General features: G+C 46.9%; 1 protein-coding gene across 3 annotated transcripts in view; it reads left to right on the top strand.

The window, feature by feature from the left end:
* adam22 (ADAM metallopeptidase domain 22) overlaps positions 1 to 12,951 on the top strand; it is a 493,639-nt gene that overhangs the window by 353,791 nt on the left and 126,897 nt on the right. For all 3 annotated transcript variants that reach the window (XR_013576156.1, XM_078538421.1, XM_078538420.1), the window contains exon 17: positions 7,239 to 7,331. Coding sequence is in view for 2 of the 3 variants with exons in the window: in XM_078538421.1 (XP_078394547.1) it covers positions 7,239 to 7,331 (93 nt within the window). In the remaining variant the exon portion in view is untranslated. The remainder of the gene's footprint in view (positions 1 to 7,238; positions 7,332 to 12,951) is intronic.

The raw sequence follows: 12,951 nt of genomic DNA, 5'->3' as shown, positions 1-12,951 counted from the left end.
CAGATGCGTCTTAAAAGCAGGAGCTCACAGACTTGGTGCTGGTAGGCCCACAGATGAGAAGTCTCAACCGCCCGCACCGCCTTCCCCAATAATCCCAGTTCCTCACTGAGCATTAGACTTCATGAATATTACAAAGAGTGTAGTATTACAGAGCAGCGAATGAGGATCCCTGTGCGCCTGGTCAAAGCAATCTCATAGCAGTTGATCATGTAAAGGGTGGGGTGTAGGAGGAAGGGGCACCTTGAAACATTCTTTGTGCTGACCAGGAAGTCAGTGACAAATAATTTGCCAACACTGGAAGCAAGCCTTTGAATTCATAGTCGCTCAAAAGTTATCAAGTGAAGTAGGAGCACCATGCTGACTCATCCTTTTTTCATTGATGCTGCAGAGCAGAGATCCTCAGGAAGATGGAGACTGGGTTTATTGTTGCCTGCATAATCGCATATAGGCAGGAGAGAAGGTGGGGAAGATTGCAATGGCAGTGCCAGGCTTGGCAAATGGACGTGTTACACCCTCATGAGCAAGGAGCAGCAGGGACCTCCTTATGCAGAGAATGAGGCTCAAAGAAATGTTATCCATAGGTGGCTCTCAAAACTGAAGGTGTGCAGAACACACATGTCTTATCTGCAGATGAGCAGGAGGTAGAATGGCTGACATCTTTGCATGTCAGGGATCTGGTGACTCACATTTGCCACTTTCTCCAGGATTTGACGTCATGGGGACTGGGAGGACATCCATTGCCAGTGGCTCTGAAAGATACCACCACTCTTCTATGCGAATGGCTCTTTCCAGGACTCCACTGGGGAGCTCTGCAGGATTTCTCAAGCTTTCATGCACAAGTGTATACATGAGGTGACAGAGGCCCTCTTTGTCAGGGCCCACAATTACATGTACTTCTCCAGAGACCAAGAAAGCCAGGACGCCAGAGCACTGGGCTTTGCTGCAATTTCCGGATTCCCACAAGTGTAGGGTGCTATCGACTGCACTCGTGGCTATAGAGGCTCCCTGGCAACAGGCACTCCAATACATCAACAGGAAAGGCTTTCACTCACTCAGTGTGCAGCTGGACTGAGACCACCAGAAACAAATCATGCAAGTTTGCGCGAGATAGCCAGTAAGCTGCCACAACTCATACATCTTGAGTAGATCGCAGATTCCTGACATCTTCGAGGGACCACACAGAATCCAGGGTTGATTCCTCGGTGACAAGGGTACCCGCAAAGAACGTGGTTGATGATGCCCTTGTGGCTGCCACAAAATCTGCTGAGAGAAGGTACAACAATGCTCGTATTGCTACCCGAACATTGGTGGAGCAGAACGTTGACATCTTGAGGATGCAATTCCAATGCCTCAACAGATCTCATGGAGAACTGCGGTACACTCCCCAGAGGGTCTCACGGATCATCATGGTTTGCTGCACGCTCCCAACCTGGCTCTGCAAAGGGGGGAAGACTTGCCAGATGCTGACATGGAGGAGCTGCACCTCTCCTCTGATGAGATGGACATTGAAAGGGATGAGGCCAACAAGGTTGAGGAAGCCGAGGCTGTAGGGGAAGAGGCCATAGCACGGGCCAGATGAGGCAGGCGTGCATGTGAGGCTCTCATAGCCACCGATTCCATGAGGATGATGACGAGTTGGACAAATGCTCTCTATAATGGGCCCATTAAAGGGTTGCTATCCTTCTCATTGCAACCATGCATTTCAATCAGAGAGTGAGTACTTACACATTTGGCTAACCATTATCCTGATCCTTTGAAGGATAATGAAGCCCCGGGATCACGTGTTCTTGCTGAGATAAGGTCCTACTTGGAGGAGAGCATTCCAGCATCAGACATCAGAAGTCACAGCCTCTTACAGCATTTCTGCAGCATCCCAGTCATCACAGCAGCTTAGTGGAGGAAGGAGCTGCTCTACAATCCTCTGTGGATTCATAGCCAAATGCCTTCAGTCTGACAAAGCTCCTCAAAGAGATCCAACTCCACCAACGGGACAAAGCATTCTGTTTCGCCTTGATGTTCATACTCAATATTCAGTCCGGAAGACTGTAAAGTGCCTAGTCGGAAGATGAGGTGATGTTCCTCCAGTTTGCGTTGAGCTTCACTGGAACATTGCAGCAGGCCAAGAACGGACATGTGGGCATGAGAGCAGGGTGGTGTGTTGAAATGGCAAGCGACAGGGAGATCTGGGTCATGCTTGCGGACAGACCAAGGGCACTTTACAGCTTTCCGGACTTAATATTGAGTTCAACAATTTCAGATCATGAACTCTCTCCTCCATCCCCGCCCCCTTTCCGATCCCCCTTTTTCCAATAACTTATAATTTTTTTACAAATATATTTTTCTTTTCCCTCCTATTTTAAAATTTATTTTGATCTATTGTTTCATCTACACCTTTTAGCCAATTTCGATCCCTTCCCCCCACCCCACCCCCACTAGGGCCATCTGCCACTGGCTTGTCCTGCTTTCCACCCTTAATGTCCCCATTAGCACATCCTTTAGATAATATCACCACCGTCAACACCCCTTTGCCCTTTTGTCTATGACATCTTTGGCAATCTCTTCTTTGCCTCCACCTATCACTGGCCCCCTCTCGAGCTCCTCCTGTCCCACTCCCCTCTACCAGCTTATATTTCGCCTAATTTCTATATTTTTTAGTTCTGATGAAGGGTCATACGGACTCGAAACGTCAACAGTGTACCTCTCCGCAGATTCTGTCAGACCTGCTGAGTCTTTCCAGGTATTTTTGTTTTTGGCTCATCATCAGAGTTAGACTCAGCAGAATCCAGCAGTCCTCTGAGTACCGGCTGCCTTAGATGTCTCTGCCTCTACTTGCTGTGGACCAGATTGTGACCTTAAGGCTACCCTAGAACTAGGTCCTGCCGAAGCGTGTGGCTCTGCTTTGGTGGAGGGCGTGGGTGAGTACTATGACGTGTCTTCAGTGGTGCTCTCCTCTGGTTTCTCATCCGAAACATTGTTGCAGCTGGATATGAGGGCCTGGCTTGTTGATGTCCTCGGGCGCTTTCCAGAGATGCCTATTAAAGAAAGTAGAGATAATTAGTGCATGGCAAGTGACTGGAAGACACAACAATGGACTCACAGTATCGCTGTCTGAGGGATGAGCTGGTGCAGGATCCTGACTTAGATGTGTGCCTTAGGAAGGGCCTTGACTTCCCACCTCCTTTCTTGGACCTCTCCCTCCTATTTTGTGTGAGTTTTCCCGGTATAAAGACAAATGGAGAGAGTGTGAGCAGGTCACATGCGAAGGCAGAGGATAAGGATGCCTGCTTTGTGTGGGTGAAGTAGTGCATGGGAGGAGGATGCGATGTACACAGGATTTGAGCCCAAATGGAGATGTGAAGGTGTGTGAGACAGAGTGAGTAGGTGGCAGTGTGGGAGATCCCTGTGGAGCGCCATCCTGCGAATGCCTGATGGGCTTGTGACTGTGTGAGCTGAGGGTAATGAATGGTTAATATACCCTGCCAGAACGGATGAGATCATTCATCCTCTTTCTGCACTGGATTGCTGACCTTATCTGCACCATGTTTGTGCTGACCACCGCTGACACCGCCTTCCAAGCCAGAGTGGTAGCATTGGTTGACCTCCTTAGGCCATTACTGGGGTACAGGACAATCTGGCGGGCCTCAACAGCATCCAGCAGGTGGCCCTGTGAGATATCACTAGTTTGGGAGCAGCAGTCTTCTTGCCTTTCAGAGCCACGTCTTCCCTGGGACTATGCTGGGCTGGAAACATTGAGAAGGCTGTGTGCGGGCATGGTTTAAATATGGCACCCAGAGCAAAGAACCACTGAGGTCACAACGGGGTGGGTGAGTCAGAGGCCGCCCACCTGCAACCTGACATGTTTCCTGCAGTTGCATAATTAATGAAGTGGCGAGCAGACAATACAGCACAAAAACCCGTCATTCCGCCCGCCAAGAAAAGCACTGCTTTTCCTGCCCGTCACCACACTTAGAGCATGGAGGGGAAAATCTCACCCCAAGTCTTGGGATTCCCCAACAATGGGTTCACCCCATCTGATACGAGTGCCCAAAAAAGGAGCAGAAAGAGGCGCCTGCACAAAAGGATTTTCATTATTTTCACTGGGATTCACATGCCAAAATTCACGAACCATGCCAAAGAATTTTGGCCTTTCTATCTGTACCACTTCCTGCAGCCTTATATTCCTTCCTGCACCCTGACGTTCTCCAGTTCCAGCCTTTTCTATCTCTCTTTCTACACTCTACTATCAGTAACAGAATCTTCAGCTTCCTTGGACTTACCCTTTGGAATTCTATCCCTCAACGCCTCCACTTCATCTTTCTTTCCAACTTCAAAGGCCTTCAATCACCCATCACACTGCTATAGCCCCTCCATTCCCTCCAACCCACCCCCCACCAAACTGCCCCGTATCCATACAAGTTTTCAATCTCTCCTCCAAATCTCTCCCTTTATTCCTTAGTTGTTGTTTTTACACAGTTATAACTGGGATTATGTCATATAATTTTCTGTTGAGCTATTAGTGCAGGAATTAAAATTGCAACTGGGGCCCAATGATGTCAGTGGATCCTGGTCTGCATATTTAAAAAAAGGACCAGCCAGTTTCAAGCAAGTGTCCTCATCGCCTGCTCAGAAGAGCAGTTTAAAGTTCAAGTTAGCAGAATCACTGCAGGTTGGCAGCTGTAAGCCATCTGGCCAATTTCTGCCAGTTGGTTAGGGTGAAAATTGGCCTTTTGCTGGCTATACCATTTGACATCCTATTGTTATGTTATAAATTCTTCCATGGTTTCCTTTCTCTTTATTTCAGTTATCTCCTCCAGACCTATAACAACACCTACTCTCAAACTCTGCATTTCAAGCCCTTGCCTTTTGTGAATTGCGCTCCCTTTCCCCACCAGCTGTTGGGGCAGCCACGCTTTTAGCCACCGAGATCCCACACACTGGAATTTCTTGTCTAAACCCTGCTGCATGTCCACCTCCCAGCTCTTTAAATACCCTCCTTAGGGCCCAGCTCATTGACCAAGCTTTTGGTCGCCCCTCCTGATATTTCTATTTTTGTCATGGTGTCCATTTATTTTAGTTGATGCTTCTCTGAAGTGCCTTGGCCCTTTTTTTTCCAAGTATAAGCTTCTTTATAATTGAAAATTGTTCATTTCTGTATGAAAACGCAGTTTCACTGAATCAGCAATTGTCAGTCAGTGACCCTGGTAATATATTTCATATGTGCTGTCCAATATAATGTAACTAATTGCATTTTTGATTTGTAAATAATCTCAATATTAGCCTCATGGTCTCGATACTCATACACACTTTACATGCATGTCTTCTTTAACCTTTTTATGCACTTGTTGATAAAATGGTAAGACAAAAAGCTGAGTGTCTTTTGATGATTGTGTATGCTTTACTTTCTTGGTTACTGTTTATTGATTATCTCCTAAAATAACGTGTAACATGTGTGCAAATATCAAACGTCAGGACCATGGAAACACCAACAACATTGTATGGAGAGGGGAGCTGTCATCATGGTCAGTTCAACCAATGGAATAGCTGCTCAAGGCCAGTAGAAGAAAGCAAGTGCAGCCCATACCGAGCACCTTCAACAGACCATGTCATGGAAAAGTCCAAGTATTATTTTACAGTGTTGTGGATGGAGGGCAGGGGTGGATGTGATGGGTCTTGCGCAAGTCAACCTGCTCAGCAATCAGCCTGATGAGGTCAACGGACTGGACAAAAAACCTAGAAACTGCACTAAGGGGCAGAATGTTGTTGAGGTGTTGGGGGTCTCGCCTCCCGACTGGAGAGCCAGCGAGAGATTTGTGCTGTGTCTTTTCTAGAAGGCCCAACGAGCCTCAAGCCAATCAGGCCATGGTGAGGCCAGTGGTGGGACTTCCCCTGGAATCAATACTCTGGGAATGGAAGTCTTGCCTACCGACAGTCGTGGCCAGTCGGAGGCTCAATGTGCCACAGGGAAGGTGCGTGGCTGCTGCAGGAAAATCACCTACTGGAGTCCCAGGATTGCGGGGCGACCCAGGCCACTGTTAAGTAATGTGGGGGAGGGATGGGGAGGTTGGGGCGGCTTCATGGGGTGGGGATATAGGGGTGTTGGCAGCAAGTGCAGAGGTGTGGCTCACAGCCCCCACCCCCCCACCTCCCTGATTTCCAGTCCCTCGATTAGGCACTGAGTGCCTTTGATCAAGGGTTCTACCCCCCGCCTCACCCCCAGAGGTGACAAGCAGCCCACACAGATTTACCTAGTGGCAGGCCCGCCTGCAGCTGGCTTAAAACCAGCAGCGGCAGGATGAGGCCCTTAAGTGGTAATTAATTGGCCACTTAAGGGCCTAACTTGGCGGCAGGGTGCGAAGGTCAACAATGGTCCTTTCGCCCAGAACTTAATTCAGGCAGAGACAGAGTTCCAAAATGCCAATATCCCACCTAAGTACATATGGATGTAGGGATGATGTTTCTTCTGGCTGGGGGGGTCTAGAACAAGGGGTCACAGTCTCAGGGTGCTGGGTAGGCCAATTAGGACTGAGAGGAGGTGAAATTTCTTCACTCAGAGGGTGGTAAACCTGTGGAATTTTCTACCACAGAAGGTTATGGAGGCCAAGTCACTGAATATATTTAAGACGGAAATAGATTTCTAGACTCTAAAGGCGTCAAGTGGTATAGGGAGAGCGAGGGAGTATGGCATTGAGGTGGAGGATTAGCCATGATCATATTAAATGGCAGAGCAGGTTCAAAGGGCAGAATGAGCTACTGCTGCTTCTATTTTCTATGTTATTTTATATGGCCTTCTCATCTCTAAACTCGCCACCAGTGAGGGCACAAGATTCTGGCCAAGATGTGTGTGCCTGCTAAATTCATGACAAAATTCCAAAAGCTAATGACTGAAAAAGGTTAATGCAAGAGAAATCCTGCAAAGTTTCACACTGAATCATGGTAGATGTTGACCAAGTAAATATTGATTTAAAGTAAATTTTGCCTGCATTGTGTGAAAAATATTTTCAAATAAAATCAGAGCATGTGGCGAAAGTGGTGTCATCGTAGCCACACCTGTGGCTGGTCAGTAATTTCTGTTGAACAACACTGCGTGTTACAAAGCATAAAATAGTGCATCTTTCAACTCGCCCTGATCAATACTTACTGCTGTTTATGTATTTATAAATTACGTGCATTTTATTGTATATTGTATATTATGTTTAAATTATCTATGAATAATACAAAGTTATTTCACATCTGCACAGGAATGTAACAAGGAAGGAGGAAACTGCTGCATCAAGTGCACTCTTACGAAAGAAGCCAAATGCAGCAATGGACTCTGTTGTAAAGAATGTCAGGTAAAAGATTTCATGCCAGTGATTTTGTGATTGATACATTGGTTAAAATTAATATAGTAGCCCAAAATTGCTTGGGGCAATTAGCGATGGGCAATAAGTACTGGCCTTTCCAGTGACACCCATATCCGATGAATGAGTAAATAAAATGCCACAACAGGATCACGCCTGTTGGTAACCTCCATCATCTGTCTGAGTATTTTGGGTCTGTGGGATGACGCCCTTTATACACAAACTCTCACTAGTTATGGAACTCTTCCCCTGGAGACTAGAAAATACGGTGCACACTAGGCCTGGGGATTTTGAGGCATGCCTGTGGCTGGGATTTTCAGTACCCACTGGCGTTGGGCGTTTCAATAGTGTGAGCGGACAATATGGCGCGATTGGTTTCACGACAGCGTGAAACCAGTTTGCGAACGTCTGCTCAGCCCGCCAATGGCAGGCCGCGTTTCCCATCATCTGATGTCAGGAACCTCATTGTAATACATCTGCATATCATTATTAGACCAGTCCGCTGCTGGATTGTCCACCCACGTCGGTGGGAAAACACGCCGATGTGTTTCACAACAGCATGTAAGCGATGTGCACCTGGCGGGCTGTACTTGGCTTGGGAGTTCAAGGTTTGTTTGCCTACTTTGCTTTAGGCAGCACTCGCAGTCACCAGCGCCAGGCTTCACAGACAGCACCACATCACTTTTAGGGGGGCTCATGGTAGGTCTCTCCCTACCAGATCAGGCATATGTGGGTGGCTTTTCAATGGCTGCAGGGCTAGGGCTTGCTTGGTAAAGGGGAGAAGTGGCCTCAGGCAAGGGAAGAGGCTGCAGAACAAGGGCTGTAGTGGGGAAGGGGGTATCCCAGGGTGTGTGTGAGGGCACATGTTGATCTGTGCAAGTGGCCTCAAGATGATGAGGACTGAGGAGGCAGTCTCCAGAGGAGATGAGGCCAGATGGATATGAGAGGGTATGTGTGTGAGGATGGGCGGTGATGTCCTGTGAGCTGGCAGTGAGTGAGATGCCAGTGAATGTGTGATGGTTTTGAGTGTTTAAGTTTAGTGTGATGAGATGGTTGCCATACCCTGACTGCATGGATGAGATCATTCATCCTCTACCTGCATTGGATGGCCAACCTCTTCTGTGCAGCATTGGGACTGATCACCACTACCACTGCCTCCAAAGCCTGATTAGTCACACTGCTGCCCATCCTGTGGCCAGAGCTGGGGTAGAGGACATCGCGGCAGGCCTCCACGGCATCCAAAAGGCATTCCATTGACACATCAATAAACCTGGGGGCTGCAGTCCTTTTGGCCTTTCGTGGACATCTTCCCTGCAGCAAACGTGGTCTGGAAGCACTGAGATGTGGTGCACGCGGCTGGACTATAAATATGGCGTTTGGCGTGATGAAGCGGCAAGGTGATGGCGAGCAGACGAATGAGAGCCTGCCCGCCATGGAAATGGCATGTTTCCTGGGAATGCATAAATAATGGGTCAGGTTTGGGACATTATGGCATGAAAACCTGCCATCGTGGCCGGCAGGTAAAACATTGTTTTACCCAGCCGCTACTGCACTTAGTGCAAATCTGGGACAATTCCACCCTGTGTCTCCAGCTCTGGTGACAAGGGGTTTGCACTGATTTGAGTTTGTGCCTCCTTTTTTCAGGCTCCAGGCCTGGACACCTCATAGTTGGGCCCACTTGTATGTTTCTACTCACTCAGCATACCGGCCTCCAGACTAAAGCAGGGCAACTGAGAGGCAGGGCACCTGCCCCTGATCCTAGTCCATTGTGTCCGCAGCTTTGTTTACAACACGCAGGGCTGTGCCTCACAGAAGACTACAGGGTATTTTAGCATCAGGTGACTCTGGACCTTGAAGGAGTTTGTGGCCATTCCACCAAACTGCCACTGAAGTTACAGCAGGATGCTGCAGGAACAATTAAACAAATTGGGGCCAGTGTTTATGTTATTTGGATATGTAATCTTTCTTAAGGAGAGAGTGGGACACTCTCTGCTCTTGATCAGTAGCCTGCATCAAGAAACAGATGTATTACTCCTTCCTTGTGAAGTCAGCATCTGTCACCTGCTTGAGGGACAGCAAACTGACTGACATTGGTTATGTTGCCTGTTGTGGCCTGGAATGAGCCTGTGGCATCAGAATTGAGGGCCACTGTAATCTTCAGAGCCACAGGCAGTGCCGAGTGTGCCCTGGTGTTTACTTCTCTCCATGTTGCAACAGGTGACATAGATCGTTGACTGCTGCCTGTTATAGTGCAGCCTCTGATACACTGAGCCTCTGAAATGTTGTAGTAAGACCTGCTTTGCTGGAAGACTGGATGCTACAATGTCTCCTTGGCCCTCGCTTCCTTCACCATTTTCTTTGATCCTCCACAGGTTTGTGCTGCCACTGAATATAAGAACATAAGAAATAGGAGTAGAAGTAGACTGTAAGGCCCATCAAGGCAGCTCCACCATTCAATAAGATCATGACTGATCTTGGGCTTCAACTCAACTTTCCCACCTGTGCCCCATGTCCTTTGATTCCCTGAGAGACCAACAGCCTGTTTATCTCAGCCTTAAATATATTTCGTGATGGAGCATCTGCAGCCCTCTGGGCTAGAGAATTCAAAGATTAAAACCCTTTGAGTGAAGAAATTTCTCCTCATCTCAATCTTAAATGATCAGCCCCTTATCCTGAAACTGTGCTCCCTTGTTCTAGATTCCCCAGCCAGTGGAACCTACACCTCAGTATCTACCCTGTCAAGCTCCTTAATAATCTTGAATGATTCAATGAGATCTCTCATTCTTCTAAAGTCCAGAGAATATAGACCCAATTTACTCAGGCTATCATCGTAGAACAACTTCCTCATCCCAGGGATCAATCACTCTAGTGAACCTTCGCTCCAATGCAATATTCTTCCTTAAATATGGAGATCAAAATTGTACACAGTACTCCAGTTGTGGTTTCATCAAAGCCTCGTACAAATGTAGCAAGACTCCTTTATTGACACCTGCCCCTTTACTTCCCCTATCCTCACCGTCCAAGAGCCCAAATACTCCTTTCAAGTGAAGTAGCTCTTCACTTGCACTTCCCTCAATTTAGCCTACTGCATGCACTGCTCCCAATGCGGTCTCCTCTACATTGGAGAGACCAAACGCGGACTGGGTGACCACTTTGCGGAACACCTTCGGCCTGTCCGCAAGCATGACCAGACCTCCCTGTCGCTTGCCATTTTAATACACCACCCTGCTCTCATGCCCACATGTCCGTCCTTGGCCTGCTGCACTGTTCCAGTGAAGCTCAACGCAAACTGGAGGAACAGCACCTCATCTTCCGACTAGGCACTTTACAACCTTCCAGACTTAACACTGAGTTCAACAACTTCAGATCATGAACCCTCTCCTCCATCCCCACCCCCTTCCCGATCCCCCTTTTTTCTAATAATTTATATTTTTTTAATATATTTTTCTTTTCCCACCTATTTCTATTATTATTTTAAAATTTATTTCCATCCATTGCTTTATCTCCAAGTTTTAGCCTATTTCGATCCCTTCCCCCTACCCCACCCCCACTAGGGCCACCTGTCACTTGCTCATCCTGCTTTCCACCCTTAATGTCACCATTAGCACATCCTTTAGCTAATATCACCACCATCAACACCCCTTTGTCCTTTTGTCTATGACATCTTTGGCAATCTCTCCTTTGCCTCCGCCTATCACTGGCCCTCTATCCAGCTCTACCTGTCCCACTCCCCCTCAAACAGCTTATATTTCACCTCATTTCTATTTGATGAAGAGTCATACGGACTCGAAACGTTAACTCTGTCTTCCTCTCCACAGATTCTGTCAGACCTGCTGAGTTTTTCCAGCTATTTTTGTTTTTGTTTCAAGACTCCTTTATTCTTGTACTCCAATCCCTTTGCAATAAAGGCCAACATGCCATTTACTTTCCTAATTTCTTGCTGTACCTGAATGCTAACTTTCTGTGGTCCTTGTACAAATACACCCAAGTCTCTCCAAACATCAGCCTTTGAACATCACCTGCTGTTGCTGCTCTCATTACTGCTGTGGCAGCCTCAATAGTAATCCTAACAACAAAATATCTTTTCTGGAACTCCTACAGCCACTGAGAAAAAAAAAGACTTGCATTTATATAGTGCCTTTCACAACCTCAGGTTTCTCCAAAGCACTTTACAGCCAGTGAAGTACTTTTAAAGTGTGGTTACTGTTGTAGCATAGGAAATGTGGCAGCCCATTTGCACACAGCAAACTCCATAAATAGCAACGAAAACAAAAAATGCTGGAAAAACTTTGCAGGTCTGACAGCATCTGTGGATAGAGAAAGACAGAGATAATGTTTCGAGTCCATATGATTCTTCTTCAGATCTGTCATACGGACTCGAAACATTATCTCTGTCTCTCTCTCCACAGATGCTGTCAGACCTGCAAAGTTTTTCCAGCATTTTTTGTTTTCGTTTCAGATTTCCTGCATCTGCAGTATTTTGCCTTTGTTCCATAAATAGCAATGTGAGAATGGCCAGATAATCTGTTTCAGTGTTTTTGATTGAAGGATAAATATTGGCCAGGACACTGGGGATAACGCCCCTGATCTTCTTTGAAAGAGTGCCATGGGATCTTTTACGTCCACCTTACAGAGCAGGCAGGGCCTCAGTTTATCACCTCAAACAAATGACAGTACCTTCAATAATGCGGCACTTCCTCGTTACTGCAAGCCTAGGTTTCTGTGCTCAGGTCCTGGAATAGATGTTGAACCTACAACTTTCTGACTCAAAAGTGAGAGTGCTACCAACTGAGCCTCAGCTGAAGCTGTAACTACAATGGAGTTAAACAGTTCAGCTGCAGCCAATGAGGTCAACTTTCTAACACCTCTGTTCTATCAGAAACTGCCAAAATTCAGTCAAAATGAAAGGAGACTTAACAGAATGGAGTTGGTGATCCCTTTAATCTTGATGCTTCAGCCTGGTTTCTGAATGCTTGCATCATGTTTTTCTGGATGTGCTTGAAACTGGGTGAGTCAAATGTTTACAGGCACCAATTTTACAAAATGTGACCTAATACAAGCACAGGATCTTTATTTGGAGGCTGGTTAGCTCAGTTGGCTGGATGGCTAGTTAGTGATGCTAACAGTGCAGGTTCAATTCCTGTACCAGCTGAGGTCATCCATGAAGGCCCTGCCTTCTCAACCTCACCCCTTTGCCTGAGGTGTGGTGAACCTCAGGTTAAACTCACCACCAGTCGTCTCTCTCTAATGAGAGAGCAGCCTATGATCCTCCGGGGCTATGGTTACTTTCACAGGATCCTTATTTACATTTCTTAATAGCCTTAAACAATGCAGCTGCAGGCACCTATTGGTGCCATTCCAGCCTGGGATGCCCCACTTCAGGATTGGTAAGTGGAATTCTCTCACAAAAATTTAATGAAGCACAAAGGAATCTCTATCCCATAGATAAAAGCAAAAAACTGCGGATGCTGGAAATCCAAAACAAAAACAAAAATACCTGGAAAAACTCAGCAGGTCTGGCAGCATCTGCGGAGAGGAACACAGTTAACGTTTCGAGTCCATATGACTCTTCAACAGAACTAAGTAAAAATAGAAGACAGGTGAAATATAA

Source organism: Cetorhinus maximus, chromosome 3 (genome assembly GCF_964194155.1).
Source record: "Cetorhinus maximus chromosome 3, sCetMax3.hap1.1, whole genome shotgun sequence".
Taxonomy (NCBI): Eukaryota; Metazoa; Chordata; class Chondrichthyes; order Lamniformes; family Cetorhinidae; genus Cetorhinus; species Cetorhinus maximus.
This window is presented reverse-complemented; position numbering and strand designations above follow the sequence as displayed.